Below are 20,480 nucleotides of genomic sequence, written 5' to 3'. Positions count from 1 at the left end.
CATTCTATGCTTCCAAATTCCCCAAAAAACACAACCGAACAAACAGTCGAGACATAACGGCCAAAAATTCATAAAATAGTAACATTATTCATGTGATGACCAGGCCAGTAGTTATATAAAAAAGCTATGTCATCATCTCGAAATGAAGGCCCCTTAAGCGGCAAATGACATTCTCTTCAATAAACAACAGGAGAGAAACAGTGACGCAGCGTTATGCAGAATAACACAGTAATAATTCTTAAACGGCCTTGGTATAAAAAATAGGTCTTTGTAGATAGGCCTAAGTGTGGGTGTGTGCACTAAGATGACTAAGGGAAATTTAAATCGGTTTGCGCAGGAAGATGGAAACAAAACCATGACAACATGACACGTGTGAACCATGAAAACATGGCAATCGTAAACACAGACAGCACACACACACTTACGACATTCCACCTCTCTCCCATCTTGCCAAACACACACAGGCCTAAATTTGGGCCTACTTGTACTGAGGGCCCCTTTGAAGTGTCTGAGGGTTTATATTATGCTATCTCACACACCTACACACACAAACACACACCACCCTGACCAGTGTCACTCACCCCTCTTGTGGCAGTTCTTGAGGAGGTGTCCCGAGGGTTTGTAGGGTACCCCGGCCAGCTTGGCCCCCGTGCTGCCCAGGCGTGCCCTGCCCACGGGGCTGCCGTTCTGTTCCAGCCGGGCCAGCTTGGCTGGGGGGGCCTTGGAGTCGCGGTCGCCCATGCTGTTGACCAGGTCACAGTTCTCCTTCCCCAGGCACGCCTCGCTGAGATGGTCCATCATTCTCAGCACCTCTGCTCACTATCACCTGGGAGGAGATAAGACAGGGACAGTCTAGGTGTTCAGTAGCTGGCAGAACAGTAAGCACATCATATTCAATTGCATGATATGAAGTATGCCAAATAATATTTTTAGGGTTGATTGTTTTGACATTGAAAATGTTACAACAAAGACGGTGATAACTTGTCAACATGAGCATCTATCTGTGGGAAAAAGCACATAACAAAAACACAACAGTTACAACAATATCTGCCAATTTTGTGCTTTCATTACTTGGCACTCACAATGTTTCGTGCCATCGTAATGTTCCCATTTTTCAGAACATGTATTATTTATGTCTGTCCCACTACGGATTCCCATATGGTGGGCAAACAAGACCATTTTTTTGCAAACACATTAATTTGCAGAGAGATTCCACTCCGATGATTACTGCAGTTCCCAGCACAAGCCCACAAGCCCACAAGCCTTGCAACAGTGAAGTGAAGGCTGAGAGAGTAGAGCTAGCATATTCATCTTGAATCACTTTCAGCACTCCAAAAAAAAAAAAAAAAAATTACCAGACAGGCTTTTGGGAAAAAAGCATAAAATGGCAAAAGACCCACAAGTGGTATCACATGTGCCTAAACAGGACATGATATAAGGAAGAAGAATTGTGTGGGATGTCTCTTTAAATTGCTCTTTCAATTTCAGAGAAGACATTACAAAATGTGAGGTGACACTGAATGAAAGCATTACCATTGAAAAGATGCTGACTTTTTATACCTTTGAGCCTATCAGAAATTAAAAGTGCAATCAGAAAAAATAATGGATAAAGCAAAGCCTGACATGCCAGTTGCATTTGATAAGTGTAAACACATTTTTATTTATTTAACTAGGCAAGTCAGTTAAGAACAAATTCTTAATTCCAATGACAGCCTACCAGGGAACAGTTCGGGGCAAAACGCCAGATTTTTACCTTGTCAGCTCAGGGATTCGATCGAGCAACCTTTCGGTTACTGGCCCAACACTCTAACCACTAGGCGACCTGCCGCCCACATACACAGCCACTAACTGCAGGAAGCACACAATCAACACCTTGACAGGCTCTCCACAACTGAATGACATGGTTAAACACCCAATACACACCATTTTCTGTAGCAACATTTGAATAATTATCTGTTAATGGTGTTTCATTCTTTTTGGTAAAAAAACAAGGCTAAATTCAGATGGGTTATTATACAGTGTTTACATTGTGCAATAGAAATGTTTTAAAAAAAATATTTAAACAAAAACTGAACAGGTCAAAATAATGTATCCCCACCTTCCCACCAGCACACAAATGATCATGAACTATCTCATTCATGATATGCAATGAAGCAACTAATTATTTAAATAGGGGGGGGGGGGCAACAGAATCCAGCCCCGGATATGGTGGTAGTCCAGGGCAGGATTTCTGAATGACCTTTAAAAAAGACAAGCAAGAGTGCAAAACACAAGTTAAGTTACATTTAGGACAAACCAACCTGAAACTCAGCACGTCAAAACTCGAAAGCATATAATGCAGTCTTGGTGAACGATGCCTTCTTCAAGTTTTGTCAAGGGAAAGAACTTCAATGTCTGATGCTTTCTAGTTTTAAATGATAGGTCCTCTACAGAAATGTGTTCTTCTTTTGAGTGATGAAAGGTTGATATACAAAAGAGCAACCCAAATCTATATAAAAGAAGACGTCGAGACAGACTGGGATACGATAACATTGGTAAGGAATTAAGTATGTACAGTATAGCCTAAATAAATCGAATTATTTGCTCACTGGAAAAATAGTCATTCTTACGTTTTATTAGAAGTAGCGGAGGAAAATAACACCTGATACAATAAACTGGCTAACTGTCTCGGGCATAGTCCATCGGTTACAAGTGCAACGAGTTAACACAACGTATTCACCACGATTATCAGTCAGTCGTTCGTGAATAGAACATCGTATAGTGGTAAGCGGTGCTGAAATCTGTTATTTCTACCAGTCGCGAACAATCCTGATGTATAAACGCATACAAAAATAACGTGTATTAAATCAATTCGGCTTCTCTAGAAGAAAAAAAATTCGACAATGATCTGCTATCTCATGTAGAGACGATGGCGCAACGATATGCACACCCATGTTAAAAAGTGCGATTTACTTTCCAATATCGAGTTAAGGCTTGCTATGGATGCATAACAGCTGCTTGCGATATGTGTTCTTTCTGCTGGTTTGATTAACGTCCGGACGGGAGCTCTTCTTTCTTTCTCGCTTTCCCCCTCTGTGTCCCCATTAAATTATGAGTTGTATTGACTCATCACTCCCCTTGCTGGTGCTGCCTGTGCTTTCCCTTTCTCCTCCTCATTTCAAAAGAAAATACCCCCAAAACAAGACGATTTAACCCGCATGTCGAGTGTTGAAGGCAGCCACCCGCGACAGCCGATGTCCTGGCGGAGTGGAGAACCTAAAATAAAGTAAAAAGTGGAAAGAAAACAGAGGATGGTGCGATTTCCGGCTGTGCGCGCAGGAATTTTTAATCAGCTTGATTAGAGTGAGGCGGTTCTGCATTTATTACTGAATAACACACATGCACATACACAGAGGCGCGCATAGGCTATACATATTCGAGATGCTATGCGAATGGACATTATATAGGCTACAGGAGGAACATGTGTGAAATTGTTAAAATAGGCCGATATAAACCGCGCATCACTGAAATGCTATCTGAGAGAGCACAATAGCTTAACTCCCATGCCATTTTGGCTATTGATCTACGTCAGTCCTGAGTAGCCTACTCGACCCGTAAGCTATTCTTAACAAACAAATACAGAAACAAACCAACAAAACTGTTATCCCGAATTATAATAGGATGTTTGTTTATTACATGGTTACTATTATTTTCCTAAACTTTTCCCATAATAAGATGAATAATAGTCTACAATAATAATGCCGGGCTCCAAAATTATGATTATTGAAGACAGATCAAATCTGTTAGGTGTGAACAAAAGCCTGATGACTGTGTTTGCATATCACTTAGAGGTGCCTCACTGGCTGAATATGTCTTATTGCTACAGCACACATCATAGAAGTAGAGAGTGGTGAGCAAAAGCTGTTCTGGTGCCTTTCTAAAATAGGTTATGTACACAGTGCATTCATTGCACACATGCTACGAGCAGCCCTACACACGGGTGACAGCGCAATAGAGAGCATAGCCAAACCTCTACTACTAAAAAGATTGGATTACGGTACTGACTTTCCCTGACCACAAATATGGCACTGTCCGAACCTCGTACAGAGAGAGAGGGGGGACTGGGAGAGAGTGAGTGTGACCTTCCCAAGACCCTAGAGGCGCACCTCAAGGACATCACTGTCAAGGCAAGTGCCTTACAACCTCTGTTATAGACAAAGTATTGTCTATAACTGAAAGCAATGTTGCTGTCTATTACTATATACATCACAATACAATTATTCTCAAATGGGAATGTGCACAGCACAGCGATGCTATAAAACATATGTTTGCACAAACAACGTAGAGAGAACATCAATTGTCACACAGAATCAAAGAATGCAAATCATTAAAGTTATCCTGCATACCCTGAGATAAAACACTATTCTACACGAAAATATTGTCAGCAGGGGACTATAAACAAAAACATATGCGGGTGTAAATACTTACAGAGACAGACCAAGATATTAGGTACAGTATATCAGGCATGTTGTCAACACAACATGAAAACAAGGCAGTCCAAATTCATAAAAAAAGCTAAAAAGGAAACCAACCAAAACAGGACGCATTAATACCTGGCAAACCATAAACACAAGCTCTATATGTGCAGTGATTGCCTACCTCTTTGGTCAAACACAGAGGAAATGCTGCATATAGAAACAAAATGTTGCATATATTGTAGTATTTAATCATAAACCATGGTAAGGCCTATAGCTCCCAGAAATGTTAAACCAAATCATAAATCTCTTCCCACACAACAACAAAAAAACGGTTGTTTTGTCAATAACGCATAGAGGCGAGCAGAAGGAAATATGTGAGGGGAAAAGATTTGTGATAAAAAGTCCAACTCTTCAAAAGAGGGTTTCTCTTAAATTCCTGAGAGATGGTTCCTAGAGATGAGACATATTGAGCTCAGGGAAACTCTTAGTTCATACATGTTTAAGGAGTTTTAAGCCAAGAGGGTAATACTTTATGGTGTTCAAGCTTTATAAGGATTCACCTGGCAGATGACCTCTTTATCATATAAAAATGTAAGTGTTTTATGTTTTTTGACAGAAAGAGCACCTGAGTCACTGTATTCCCAATGATTGTATTGCTGAAAAAACGTTTGAGCCAGAAGTAAACAGAGCAAGGTAAGATTCAGTGGTATCAAGTTGAGGTGGAACACTGTCTTGACTAAACAACAACACCTAGCTCAATGTCAGTCACCTTCAAAGCAGTAAGTCTGTGCTGCCGGTAAGTGATGCTGTCCTATGTCTGTGGCCTGTTACCGGAAACCCATACTGTATGCTCCAATGTTAAAACCTTACTGAGGTTCAAACTAGTCAGGTGTATGTCACAATTCAACAAACTTAGTAGCCTATCTATAAAATGTTGGGTTGTACAGAGATGTAAAAATGGTCTAAACTGACAAATTCATACTGCATTCATCAACAGAGTACTGCAGTATTACTTTGTTTTAATCAAGTAAGGTGCATGATAATACAGATGAAATGGACAACACAATATTCTGGGGCTATTACTATGTTATTACAGTGTTACTGCTGGTGATGTAGTAAAATGTATAAAAACAACTATCAATGTTTTTGGGTCAAATCCATTGCTCATTTTACATGATATCACCTGTAATAGCAGGGTCAAGGTTTTATTTAACACATTGGGAATATTCAAAGCCAAATACATACATTTTTTTATCAAAATGGTTTTTGAGAGACTACACGTGACACTTTCTGTACATTTGGTTGGGTGTACATTTTCATATCTGTCAGAATGGGCATGGACATAGAAATAACAGCGAATGCGAGCTATAGTCGGGCAAATTGTTATCTGCCGTGACGCAAGCAGCCGCTGTCATTTCCACTGTGATTGTGGGAGACCATCAGAGAGCATTGATAACCCTGCCAGCCAGGTTCTGGCACTGCCAACAGGTGCTGCCACTGCCAGCGACGTTGGCACAAACATGGCTGTGAAAACCCTCTGACATCCAGAAGGGCACAGATTTGCACTGACTGCACCACTGAATCAACAGTACTGATTATCAATTAACATATAGGTTTTTGTATCAGAGAGAGAAAAAAAAAGTTTTCACACTGAAAAGGCCTCTATCAATACCAGCTGAGTACAAACACACTATTGTGATAGATTTACCAGGGCCAAGGCATATGTGTTATTACATGATTGTAAGAGATGGGTGATGTTATAGCTGAGCTCCTTAGTATGAAGCAGAGGTTTGGCATGCACATCTTCAATAAAATAAACGATGTAAACATAATGGATGTCTTTAAAGATGTATCTCTGTTAAATAGTGTAATACTTGAGCCATATGATTTAGTTACAATACAAAGCTTGTATCAAGATTCATAGACATAAACAGTAGGCAAATCACATGCACGTGGCCTTTATAAGTAAGATAAGAAGTCGAAAATGGCAATCATAAATCGATTTCACTATCATTTTACAACACCTACTCATGATCCCTTCTATTGCGCTGTCCCCTTTGCCATCTTTTGCACCACCATAATATATAACCTTACAAATATTATTGCCATATTGTAGCCCCTTCTTTGACCCTCACTATACCATCACATAGAACGATCATGAAGCCCCTTGTTAAATAATGGAGAGAAAATAAGTATGAGATCAGTTTTAACAACCAGTTTATAATCGACTCTTTAACATGTTAAGATCATGCGAAAGAAAGTGGCATGTGCGAACGCAGCAATGTTGGCTTGGCGTCTCGGACGACGCGGCTTCCTTGTTGTCCCAGACGCCGAACGCGTCATCACACACAGTATGTAGGTGTTGTGATATCGTCATGCTCACTACTTTAATGGGCATTAATACGATTATTTGGATTATCTAATACAAATGAGTCTGTCTGCGTCTTAGCCGTGTGTGAATACTAACAGCATGGGGTAATGCTGTCAGTGCAGACCTCAGTTTGCTGTGTAGGATCTGGGATATATGAAAGCACACAAAATAAGAAGGCACTAATAAGCCAATGAGGTATTCAATAATCTGTGTATTATTAATATTGGTGCGCTGATGTCAAAACGCACAAATTCCCTCTCCACTAATGACATATTGTTTATACAGTAGTAGGTATTTGCAAGTGTGTTTGCATTGAGAGTGTGTAGACAGCAAACCAATTACCAAAGTCACATGAAAACTTGAAGAGGATAGTGTCCGGTGCAAATTGTTTTAGTTGAAGGGACATTTCCAGCAGTGTTGCATGGTGTGCCACATATACAAATAAACTATTACTAAAAAGACATCAGTGAGAAACTGAGATATCATTTTAGTACTCAGTCGTTAAGCAGTGAACCTGAATATGAGATAGATATCCCATATCAGCAATGGATAGTGTTCTTTAAACTGAACGAATTGTAGGCTCTCTATTTGGCCCTCATAGTCCGTATGGTTTTGAATTAAAAGTGAAAGGAAGTAAATAATTTTTAAAAAATTCTGATTTGGCAGTGTTGTGTCGTCATCGGAGAAAGAGAGTGTGATTCAAATGAACATCTTAAAGTTTCCTAAGTGCTTAATTCTTTTATAATCACATGAATGTCCAAAGTAGAACCGGACGACGTCCCCGCCCACTTACTGGAAGACCTTTTCACTTTCCTCTGAACAGGCCTCACAGTATGCGTCAAGTCGTAGACGCCAGCATCAAAGAGTAACAGAAATGAGACGGTGACGATTTTGAGAAGCCGCATGCTCTTACAAAATATACTATTTGCCTCACAGAACGGAACTCTGACGCCCACCACTAGTACGATGTGTGGTGTGCACTGTACAACTCCCCCCACACACGGAAACACAGGTTTCTCGGTATCCGAGATTGAGCTGGTCTCAGCTCTGTGTCTGTCTGGGCCAATATGCATCATAAGGTCAAGATCGCTGTCCCGAGCCGCAGCAGCCGTAGCGACAGTGGTGCCACGACGACAACCGGGCCAAGATTAACACAGGGCCAAAGCTGGCCTCATTTTAATCTGCCCACAGGAATCTTTATTAATGATTCAAAACAAATGATTGTTTCCCCGAGGCTTGTGAGAGGACCCTGTATCGGCTTGTTTATCCCTCTTCGCTTTTATCGAATTATAAAACAAATTAGTCATAGAACAATTAACTAGCATCAGTTTCAGGGCCTTGGAAATTACTTTTCTGTCACTGGTTGCAGGGCCAGTGCTCATCACATGACTGAATAATTTGAACTCTAATTTCTGCCTCGTGGATTGCAACATATCAACAATTAATAGCTAGAGAGACAGGGTTGTGTGTTTCGGGAAGCGACACTGAAGATGGCTTTGTCCACACTTTGATGTTAAGCTACACAGTGAAGAGGGAGGCTAAAGATGGTGCAAAGGATGCCATATACTCTGCTGTGGGGGATACTTGAAAGGACAAAACTACGGTTGGTGCAGGAGAACTCTTAAGAGTGTTAAGTGAATGTGGGCAGGTGAAAGAAATGTTTACTACGCCCAGTACACAGAAAGGCTACTGAGCCAACCATTCCATAGGCCTGGGTGGGAGCATTGGATAAGGATTGCCAACATGTCAATGCAGTTGTATCTACATATTTTCCTCTGCACATTTAATCTGCAGTCAAAGGATGCATCATCCACCACTGTACAAAACATTTGACAAGGGAATGGTTGAGGTTGTGTTTGTGTGTACAAGAGAATACAGTATCGGTTGAATTTGTTTCATCGGAGTATGTGGGTGGGTATTAACAACCTGATCTTAGCAGGATGCAAATTCCACCAAAGCACTCGGTTCCTTTTTTGTTGCATTATCTGAACAAAGGATTCAGGAAAACCTACACAGATCGGATAATGACAAGCATAAAAATAAAACACAATCACATTTTTCAAGAAATCAAAACACATATTGGGCCTGAAATAAGGTGATTTGAATTATAAAAAGTTCAAGGTATCAGTCAACATGTATTTCAAATTGTGTTTGTTATTGTGCAGTGAAGCATGCAAACAATTGCTATTCAATTTTTTACAGAATTGTCATTTTGCCAAACCGTGACAGAATCGACATGACAGACTTTGGTTATTTATCTCTGTGGAAAGACAGGCTCCCCATTCAACCAAACAGTGCTGATTGTGAGGACCAGAAACAATGCAAGCTTTTATCGTTAAGCCAAGGAAACTGGATCAACAGTATGCAAAGCATATGCCAAAATAAATTGTTTTCAACATGCTGGGGCAACATATCCCCCTTTTAAAGGAGTCTCAGATCATGGCCAAATGTGCTGGAACTCTGCAGTTGCATACAAGCACGCATCCAGGGTGGTATGTCTGCAATTGTCAGGCCTTTTTACATTTTTGACACTGAGCCCTGGAATGTGCAAACAATCCCTATTAAGACACAGACCTTTTACCAAAACTGGTTGCAGCATGTCATCAAAAAGTCTCAGATTCATTGTTACCTTTGTTCTCTATTAGCAATCATAACAGACCTATTTCAGAGGAGGTGGAATCCCCAAAGAGCCACACATCAAAAAACGAGACAGGCCTCTTATTTACTGGCGACAGTCTAATAAATGCATTTGCTGGCAGCTAAACAGGTATTTACTCTGCTCCCTACCACAGGTATAATTTCACTGTTTGCTGAGCTGTTATTTCTACACTGCTAATTATCGAGGGTGGTAAAGACGATTAATGGTTTTACCCTAGATATCAGTCTCAGCCCAGCGAGACACAACCCAACTAGACTCTCCAAGTACTTTGCTGTATGAATTTTAATAGCGTAGAGATCTTCGTAGGAGGTATTTTGAACAAACCCCAAACTCTTTTAGCTACACCCTAACCTGAAGCCATCGTTTAGTCGCAAATGTCTGGAGGTTCTACCATTTAACATCCACATCATTGTTTCTTCTTCTTCAAAAACAAGCTACCACTGCAAGGAGCTTGAGTGAACAATTCAGTTTCAAACGTCAGTGTTGTTGAGTGTCATTGAGACATCATTGTGTGTTTTTGAGGAGAGGTAGAAAAGAGGAAACCTCTATGATGTACTGTACTGCCTAATTGGTCTCTTAGGGTCAGGACATGAACTGAAGACGTTGTTTCGTCTCTCGCCCACCTATTATGTACGTTAGTATCTATTACTATGTACTTCCAACCCTACATCCCTTACCACAACTGCTGTTCAACGGCTGTGGGGACCTCATCTGAAAGAGCACTATGAGTTGCACACCCTACTCCTGTCTTCTGTACTGTATGTTAAGAGCAGCAGCCAACGTTCAGCTGAGCCTGCAATGCCTCCGCTTCCTCAGAATCTTCTGCTCCCGTATGCTAGAGCGACCTGACAAATGAAGTGGCAATTATTGGAGATGTGAGGCAAACGTGCCACAAGGATGACAAGGGTGGAGAGGAGAGGGAGATATCCCCTAGGTGCGTTTCTAACAGGTCTCAAACAGTCGGTTGATTTCCTGCTATTACAGAGCTGTCAATAACAAAGGCGGACACTACTTTCACTTTGGTGCCTTGACAAATATAAGCTGACTTTTGATAACCTCAAAAACATCTATAGGCAAAGACAGACAGTTAAAAGTCTCTGTATTTCTTCTGCCTTATGGTCATTATTACATGTCAAAGGGATTTGCAAAAGGGTATGTGAACATGAAATTATGGCACAATGATAGGCTTCTTCAGAGCATCACTATTGGATCTGTGTCCTGTTAGGTATCTGGACTGTTAGCACTGTCCTTGCCATCTGACTTGTGTCGTTCCTGTCAAATAAGGTTAAGTAACAGATTTGTGTGTGTGTGTGTGCCACTTTCACAACGGCTAGCTAAGTGTTAAGACTGGTTTTAGTAAGCAGAAAGTGAGACTGAGAGGGCAAACAGCAGCTCTCAACGTTCAACGTTCAGTCTTTCATCTTAAGCAGGACTTACAAGAAGTGACACGGTCGCTAAAACAGGAAAAGGGATGTGACATTGTTCTGTGAAATAGTGACCAGATTAACTACAACAGCTCCTCAAACTGTGAGAGATTTGAGAAGATACAATCACCTCTACTAAAACCATAACCTGGTTTTCTCCAGCTTGTGCCACTTTGACCTCTTAAAAAATGTATGAGCACTACTAATGGCATGACTATCAGACTCTCAGCATACAGGACTATCAGACTCTCAGCATACAGGACTATCACACTCTCAGCATACAGGACTATCACACTCTCAGCATACAGGACTATCACACTCTCAGCATACAGGACTATCACACTCTCAGCATACAGGACTATCACACTCTCAGCATACAGGACTATCACACTCAGCATACAGGACTATCACACTCTCAGCATACAGGACTATCACACTCTCAGCATACAGGACTATAACACTCTCAGCATACAGGACTATCACACTCTCAGCATACAGGACTATCACACTCTCAGCATACAGGACTATCACACTCTCAGCATACAGGACTATAACACTCTCAGCATACAGGACTATCACACTCTCAGCATACAGGACTATCACACTCTCAGCATACAGGACTATCACACTCTCAGCATACAGGACTATCACACTCTCAGCATACAGGACTATCACACTCTCAGCATACAGGACTATCACACTCTCAGCATACAGGACTATCACACTCTCAGCATACAGGACTATCACACTCTCAGCATACAGGAATATCATACTCTCAGCATACAGGACTATCACACTCTCACCATACAGGACTATCACACTCTCAGCATACAGGACTATCACACTCTCAGCATACAGGACTATCACACTCTCAGCATACAGGACTATCACACTCTCAGCATACAGGACTATTACACTCTCAGCATACAGGACTATCACACTCTCAGCATACAGGACTATCACACTCCCAGCATACAGAACTATCACACTCTCAGCATACAGGACTATCACACTCTCAGCATACAGTCAGCAGTTGGAAAGGAAAATGTTTACACTCTAGATTTGTCGAATCAACTTATTCTATAACATATTCCATAGGCTTATTAGGCTAGTTAGAAATATTAGACATACAAACTTTACCTCCTGTAAAAGAATACTTACAACTTAACTATAAGATGACTTTAAACGTAACTATGGTAAATGGAATTCTCCATATCATGCTGTTTTTACCTAATGTCCCTGTGGAATAATTGTTTTAATAAATGCATATTTTCCATATTGAATTATTTATTAATATTAGCTGAAATCAAGATACCATGACATTTTTCAGGGCTGAGACAATAGACAGCTTGTTTACCTATCAGTGATCAGTGAATCAGATCAGATTAATCTAAGTCAGCAGCAATGCTAGTGATTATGGCATGTCAAGAATCCAAGCCGTACTGAGATATGTGAAAGAGACTGTCTGTCGTGAACCTGAACAAAACCACAACACACCTATGCCCACACAATCTCACAATGGGACACTACAACTTCCCATAACATGCCCGTACACACACACTCATCTGGATCTTTCTAAAAAACACCATATCAGCACAATTACAAAAACCTCAATTAGACAAAAAATCAAGGCCATCATTACTACTTTTACCCAATATGCTCACTATCAGTTGCAATACATGTTGTCAACGCAACCACTGCAAAAGGGGATATTCATTTTGTCCGCAATCCACTTTATTTCTTCATTTACTATTTGAGTTCCATTAGGCTACAAGGCATTTGATTATGAAGCTATTATAAAGCAATTCTTCATGAAGTGCAGCGTTAGATATATAAGTAGTACGGTATAATAACTATGTTCTCTGACTATTAAAGATCACCTATGGTTTGAATCCTGGAAAATGTAAAATTATCTGGAGAACTATCTTAAACTATATGAATTAATTGGAGTGTGTGAGTTCTGTCTTAAAATAAGCATAAGAGCATAAGCATACATTTGAACGATTATCACTTGACTTCATAAAACACCCATTGGCAAATTAAAAATGGGGGGGGGGGCTATCATGGCCTGTTGGTATAGGCTAATAGACTACTTAGCCTACTTGTTATTGACACGTGATAAAAACTGTCACGTTCTGAAAGTATATCATTCATCTAACAGTATGTAAAACAACTGCCGTGACAACAAACAAAAAAACTTTTGTCAAAGACACTGTTATGGATGCCTATATACAGTTGTATAACAATAAAGGTGGCTAATGTTTGTCTATTGTGGTTATTCCAAGACATCACTCAAAACAAATACTGATCAGGTAATACATTTTTCTAGCCAAGTTTGCAGGTTGCCTAGGCTACGTCACGGAACTGAAAAGATAAGGAAGCACAGAGTCGTTGCGTTCCCTCAAGATGCGCAATAAACATGAATCGGTTTAACCTCCTTCAAGAGTGCCTATTAAGCTTGGAATATGCCGAGTTATTATTTACAACTGAACTAAACGCGACACAAAAGTATAGACATTTACATATTATAGCCTATTGTCGTATTTCATCTATAGCCTATCATTAAATCATGCACTCAGAACGTATAGATTGTCTTCGCTAAATAGATGACATAAATGGGCCAATATTTAGATGCATTTTGGCCTTCAGTCGGTTATCGAGAAGGGTCTGAAAACTGTTGGTCAACTGACCTAAATGCTTACTGTCAAAGACTACTTCCGTTCATTCAAGGATCACACCTACATTTTTTAAATAGTTTGACATTCCAGTCTGTCGCTAGCTTACAAAATAGCAAATAGCAAAAATAAGCAGGTTCTGTTGAATTGAAAGAGAAAAAATGAATTCAGGAGAAAATGTAACAATACCTTCAAAGTTAGCAGTTACCGTGAAGCCTCTTGTTTTCCATCAAAAAGTTCAGAATTCTAATAGAGTCTGCTCCACCTTGACGGATCCAAAACTGCTCGGACAATTCCGGTTGAGAAAGACACACGAGCTGTCAAAACTGCACTCGCGAAGACTGCGCAAAGCTGAACTTCGGAGAGCCAGAATTGAGCGCAAATGCAAGCAACGTGTGCTGCGGGAGTGTGCTAGATTTGAGTAGCGGCATGAGAGGAGGGTTTCTTTGAAAGGGTGGCAGGTAAACGAACCGCCCCTCCCCGTTTCTGATGCTCAAATCGATGATTTGCCAGCTGTGGCGCAGCTTGTCTCGTGCCCCACTTTAGTTTTTACAACGCTCTTCTCCCGGCGCGCTCTCCAGGGTCTCCAGGGAGCTCGACTCGGGAATAGCAGATAGGAGCTGACTGCCAGGAGAGCGTTCACACTCATTCATTTTCATATCTACACGCCACATGTTTGGGTGTCAAGAAAAACGACCGATAATATAAAACATTGCGTGTTCATAAGATACATTTGTTTGAGGGTGCGTATAGCCTCTTTTTAACAATGGTGCATGGCAAAACAGATCATTATATTGTCCAAACTCTCAAATTGGTCCTGCCGGATAATATAGAACTATATAGGCTTCCTAGGCAGTGGTTTGTAGTGTTGGTATCCAACCTGGTCTCAGAGCACAACATTAAGTATCATATCAATTACAGCACCGGTTATTATAGCCTAACATTTCATCCATGGTTAACCAAACAAGCGATAAAAAATAACCACTTCATTGTTTCATTTCCATCAATGTCTGTTGAAAAGATAATAAAAACTGCTATACGAGACAAACTTGTTGAAAGGCTTTTGCATTGAAAAGATAACACACACACACGCATATTTAAAAAAATAACAATAATTACATTTACAATGAATAAATTGTAAAAATAACAATAATAATACATAAATAATATAGCCTACTTTCTACGTAAGAAAAATGCCTTTGGCATTCCATACCTACCATTTAAAGATTACGTTTTTTCAGACTGCAAGCTGTTGCTTCAGCCATAGTTAATACAGTAGCCGACATTTGCGTATTTATGGCTACTGTATGGCACAATCGAATTGAAAATCGTCTTGTGGTCGATAAGAGTGCCACCAATAAGGCTTTATTAGTCCAAAGCTAAAAAAATACTGAATTAGATTGTCTATATAATTTTACTCAATTTGGTTATTATGCCTGTTTGAAAATGTGTTAACAATTTAACAAAACGCGGTTGGAAGGAGAGGAGAACATTTACATGTATTTAATTTGCTAAAAGTTCATTGCAGTTTATATGAGAGGTTTTCTCACATTTCTACAAAAACAATTTAAATAGGTATTTGCTAAATCCTGTACGTTCACCTGTATAAATTTGATGCGTTGAAAATATAAATGCAGTGGGTTGAAAACATTTTGCCAATGTGAGAACGTGCGTAATGCTTTGTAAAGTATAGGTAAATACATGTAGGTAGCTTTGATATGTTTCATAATGTGACTTAAAAATGAGTGACCAAAAGACTAGTCAATGATGGCCATGCACTGCACAGGGAATGCATGTGTAAACATTCAAACGAACAAGAGTGGTTGTATTACATGACCAAACTATGTAGCCTATGGGCAAGAGGTCATTTAATTGTGTAATTGACTTTTCCTCAGAATGTGTTATCTACTACATTTTTGGAATAAGGCAGAAGGAACGTCAAGTATGATCTAATGAGGACTCTGTTTTTTAATAATATGATAGTGGGCTTTTGTTGTTACATCATTTTATCTCTCTCTCTCTTAGGTGTGCGTGTGCGTGCGTGCGTGCGTGCGTGTAGAATACGTTGTCTGGACTAAGTGATTGACGATTTGATCTTTGATTGATTATTTTAACGTGCACACAGAGGTACCAGTAGTTGCAGTTGTGCTGCAATGAGGCGCTGCAGCACAACCATAAAGAACTCAACTAAAATCACAGGAGTTGTAGCATAAAAATTACATTACCGGTAGGCCTACTACTTTGTAACAAGTAAGAATGAGTGTAACGTTAACTATTTTAAAATGGTTTTATATGGATGCAGGTTTATTGTAAGGCACAGGTATAACAACTTCTCAGAAAGGTGTATTTGTTGTGGGTTTGGGAATCCACAAAAGCCTTTTTGGTTTCATAATGAGTTATATCTGAAATCTACATTGTAAAAAAACTCAGTTTCTCTGTATGATTCATTTACTGCACTCTCATGGGAGAATGAAGTGGCTTCCAAAGTTACAGTTAAAAGGACTCGGAGATTACGTTTTTTACTGTTATTTTATGTTTAAGTTTGCATTTCGCCTAAATAGTTTTCAAAGATATGGATAACAAACTATTTATGTATTTACTCAAATGTGGACTTACCCTCCACCTGATTAGTTGCTCAAGCACTGGTATGTTTTTCCCACTTAGGCCACAAGGGGGACTACTATGACGTTTGCATCAGACAGATGGCAGAACTCAGAGGACAGAAACAGAAAAGTGATGACCCTTTCTCCCATAATCCTGATTTCTTACCCATCAGTCAATTCGGGGACATTTCATTAAATTGTTTTGCTTTTCATCTCATTGACCAACAACCACACATTAAAAACTTTACAAAACTGCTCAATTTAATGGTAATCTGTTTAAAACTGGAATAACTGTATAATAACTATCTCTACAGAGACATTACACTTTGATAGTTATGAGTATTGGAGAAGTATTATGGATATTCCAAATAGCAGTGATAAGGCATATTATCAACTATTCTACACTGAGCTGTAGTAACATGGAGACCTCTCTTGCTAGGAATATCGTTAAAAGAACTGAGATGTGAGAAGTGAAGTTTACACAAACCATGATCAAGCAACACCATGGGCTGGGTCCACAAAACATTTTAATTGTCTGTGTTTTTCTGAAGACAGTAAAGAGTACTTTGAAGATTACAAGGGTTCAACACTCCAGAATTCATGTTTCCGACCAACTTAATGGCAAGACATCATTGCATTTCCACCAAGTGGGTCTATTTTAATTACAGACTATTTTCGACTGAATGTAATTTGTCTAAAAAATATGCCTTGAGCCACGAGTCAGACGTCTCGTCTAAATCTGGAATGTGTTTTATTGTTTTGATTTTGTGGTTACTGTTCACTGCTCGCTGGAGTTACTCTCTTTCATAATTAACTTCTCATCACCTTTTATGCTTAACAAGAATTCCTGAGGAATCCAAACTAGCACTTGTCATCTACTTGTGTTTTCCAGCATTTCATGTTGTTTTCTGATCATTTCACCATTTCACAAGGCGTATTGTCTCTATTTTCACCCGTTAGAAATCAAATAGGGAATTTGAGCTCAATCCCTCCCTACCCTCCCTCCACTGTAGCCCCTACCTCTCCCCAATTCTGTATGTGGCGATGGGACCTTCATATCTAACTGGATGTGTTCTGCTGTGCTAAACATGCTCACAGCCCAGATGAAACGCTATTCATCCTCATTCATCTGCTCCCTCAAGATGCTGCTGTGCTCCGTCAGGGAGGACTTTGAAGAGGAGAACCAAGCAGAACAGTAAGCTGACCCACAGAGGCCCTATCCAAACTGCACATGCCTAATATGCCTACTGCACTAATGGTGTGTCAGTCAGTCAGGTTCGCAGTTCTAGGTTCTCAGTAAAAGTATTTATCACGTCTGTTTGCCCACTGGTTGTTAATGGCTGCTAAATGTCAGTAAAGTGTATCAAATGTATTTATTTATTGTCCATTTGTCACAGTGAACAACATAAATGTGTCTTCCGCTCTGTTCTAAACCCCCCTGACATCACGCATACAGGTGAGATGAGCAGAGGGTCAAGCTGCAGTGCAAGCGCGCCTGGATGGAGAGCGTGTTGTGGGGTAATGGGACCAATGGTCGGGGAATGTCTTGAGGATGTGGACCCAGCAGCCCTCCAGTTTCCAGATCAATTCTGACTGTTTTTCCCTACGCCTGGCCTGGGTTTCACACCTGCCACCTTTTGGCCACAGGTCCGTCTCCGTAGCCTTTGGGCTAACTACCGCCCCGAGTGTATGGCTACACACTCAGTCAGTGAGGTGTCGCTGTAACAGAACATTCAACAGTGCATTTCATACCCTTGTCACCCAAATGAGTCTTGTGAGACCATCCTTACAATCCTCGTCTAGTTGAAGCCTGGGCTTCCGAGGCTAAATCCATACTTCCTGTCACCTTTATGCTACCTGTAAGTGAAGGACGAGAATAGAAATGATCTTTCGATTTTTACAATCACACAAGCAAATTACATTTACATGTCAAAACTCAGTTATTGGTAGGCTACAAGCAGAGTTTGCAGTATTCTGAAACATTCCATAGACAAATACAGTAAGTTCCGTTGATTAACTCTCCCAGTAGTTGAACCTTATCTAATCCGCAGCCCTCCACTCCGAGCTGCCTGGTCTGACATGCCTGCCAATACAAAGCATTTGAAGTCCCCACAATGCCCATGTCTGTGTGTTTGACATGCATCTCAGCACGGCGCTCCAGTCACAGCAAGACATCATATCTTCCAGGAGAGTCTATTAGCTGTGCTTAATTAAACTAATGTAATTAGACATATCCAAACTCAGACGACTGAATCGTTGATAAGGAAGCGGCCATGAGAGGAGTAGTGTTGCCACATCCCCTGGCTAGACATTAGTAATGGTAGGCCTACCTATTACACAGTAATACGCTCTTCGCTGAGCTTGAGAGCTTGTGCGTGGATAATGTGTCTACTTGTGAAATAAATGCTTGGGATGTACCCTACTGTATCTGAAGTTTTTCAGATTTTGTAAAACCAACGATGAATATGGGTTGATTGAGCAAGCAATGCTCGTATTGTAAACTAGAAAGCTTGTGACTGGCAAATGACATATATTGCTTCAAACATATGTTGGGTGGGCCCAAAGGATGCTGACAATCAATGACTGATGAACACCAAAGGATCATTTCTCTCTATATCATTATTTTGATTTGGTTGGAGCCATTGAGTGTGAGTGACTCATTGAGTGTGAGTGACTCATTGAGTGTGAGTGACTCATTGAGTGTAAGTGAGTCATTGAGTGTAAGTGAGTCATTGAGGTGTGAGTGAGTCATTGAGTGTAAGTGAGTCATTGAGGTGTGAGTGAGTCATTGAGTGTGAGTGAGTCATTGAGAGTGTGAGTGAGTCATTGAGTGTGAGTGAGTCATTGAGAGTGTGAGTGAGTCATTGAGTGTGAGTGACTCATTGAGTGTAAGTGAGTCATTGAGTGTAAGTGAGTCATTGAGGTGTGAGTGAGTCATTGAGTGTGAGTGAGTCATTGAGAGTGTGAGTGAGTCATTGAGTGTGAGTGAGTCATTGAGGTGTGAGTGAGTCATTGAGTGTGAGTGAGTCATTGAGTGTGAGTGACTCATTGAGTGTAAGTGAGTCATTGAGTGTAAGTGAGTCATTGAGGTGTGAGTGAGTCATTGAGTGTGAGTGAGTCATTGAGAGTGTGAGTGAGTCATTGAGTGTGAGTGAGTCATTGAGTGTGAGTGACTCATTGAGTGTAAGTGAGTCATTGAGTGTAAGTGAGTCATTGAGGTGTGAGTGAGTCATTGAGAGTGTGAGTGAGTCATTGAGTGTGAGTGAGTCATTGAGGTGTGAGTGAGTCATTGAGTGTGAGTGAGTCATTGAGAGTGTGAGTGAGTCATTGAGTGTGAGTGAGTCATTGAGAGTGTGAGTGAGTCATTGAGTGTGAGTGAGTCATTGAGAGTGTGAGTGAGTCATTGAGTGTGAGTGAGTCGTTGAGAGTGTGAGTGAGTCATTGAGTGTGAGTGAGTCGTTGAGAGTGTGAGTGAGTCATTGAGTGTGAGTGAGTCACTGAGTGTTATTAAGTCATTGAGTGTGTGAGTGAGTCATTGAGCATGAGTGAGTCATGTAGAGTGTGAGTGAGTCATTGAGAGTGTGCGTGATTCATTGAGTGAGTGAGACATTGAGTGTGAGTGAGTCATTGAGTGTGAGTGAGTCATTGAGAATGTGAGTGAGTCATTGAGAGTGTGAGTGAGTCATTGAGAGTGTGAGTGAGTCATTGAGTATGAGTGAGTTATTGAGAGTGTGAGTGAGTCATTGAGTATGAGTGAGTTATTGAGAGTGTGAGCGAGTCATTGAGTGTGAGGTAATTTAAGCCTATGGCCAGTAGTTTTGCTTGAACATGTGACCTAATTTCCCTTGCCCTTAAAGCTATTGAGGGGAAATGAGTCATCACTCAATTCAAATGACTCCCAATTACCAACACATACTGTGTTACTTACTGTAAAATAAAATAAAGAATTACAGTACAGTAGTAGTATTGGTACATTAGCGGTAAAGTACAGCGCATAAGCAGTACAGTGACATATTGAATATGTCAGAAGTAGCTCTTCCAAAAAGTAACAGGGAAGCACACTGAGTTCCAATTTGAACTTTCTCTGCCCCTGTATCTCAGGATATGGTGGTTGAAGTCGTTTAACAATGAACTCATTACTAAAGGGCCAGCTAAACTCAAAATATCCAGGGCATTTCTTACAATAGTCAATAGTCTTACAATAGTCTTCCTATCCTATCTCAGACCAAAATGAGGACTTTGACTTCTGACAGGGCATGAGGTAATATGCCCTCATATGTAATTAGGTGAC

The 20,480-nt window shown here is 40.4% G+C and overlaps 1 protein-coding gene and 1 long non-coding RNA gene across 2 annotated transcripts in view; one reads left to right on the top strand and one right to left on the bottom strand.

Moving 5' to 3' along the window:
* Positions 1-13,997, bottom strand: part of LOC123997686 (DNA-binding protein SATB1-like) — a 55,500-nt gene extending 41,503 nt beyond the window's left edge. Inside the window, exons 1-2 of the mRNA XM_046302159.1 lie at positions 13,776-13,997; positions 582-826 (exon numbers count right to left, since the gene is read on the bottom strand). Of these exons, the coding sequence (XP_046158115.1) occupies positions 582-801 (220 nt within the window). The 5' untranslated portion in view covers positions 802-826; positions 13,776-13,997. The remainder of the gene's footprint in view (positions 1-581; positions 827-13,775) is intronic.
* On the top strand, positions 2,251-18,529 carry LOC123997687. The gene is made up of 4 exons (XR_006832160.1): positions 2,251-2,534; positions 5,074-5,150; positions 17,332-17,384; positions 17,646-18,529. It is a non-coding gene; the product is annotated as an uncharacterized LOC123997687 (long non-coding RNA).
* Positions 18,530-20,480: the final 1,951 nt, after the last annotated feature.

This window comes from Oncorhynchus gorbuscha, linkage group LG15, assembly GCF_021184085.1.
Source record: "Oncorhynchus gorbuscha isolate QuinsamMale2020 ecotype Even-year linkage group LG15, OgorEven_v1.0, whole genome shotgun sequence".
In the NCBI taxonomy this organism is placed as follows: domain Eukaryota; kingdom Metazoa; phylum Chordata; class Actinopteri; order Salmoniformes; family Salmonidae; genus Oncorhynchus; species Oncorhynchus gorbuscha.
This window is presented reverse-complemented; position numbering and strand designations above follow the sequence as displayed.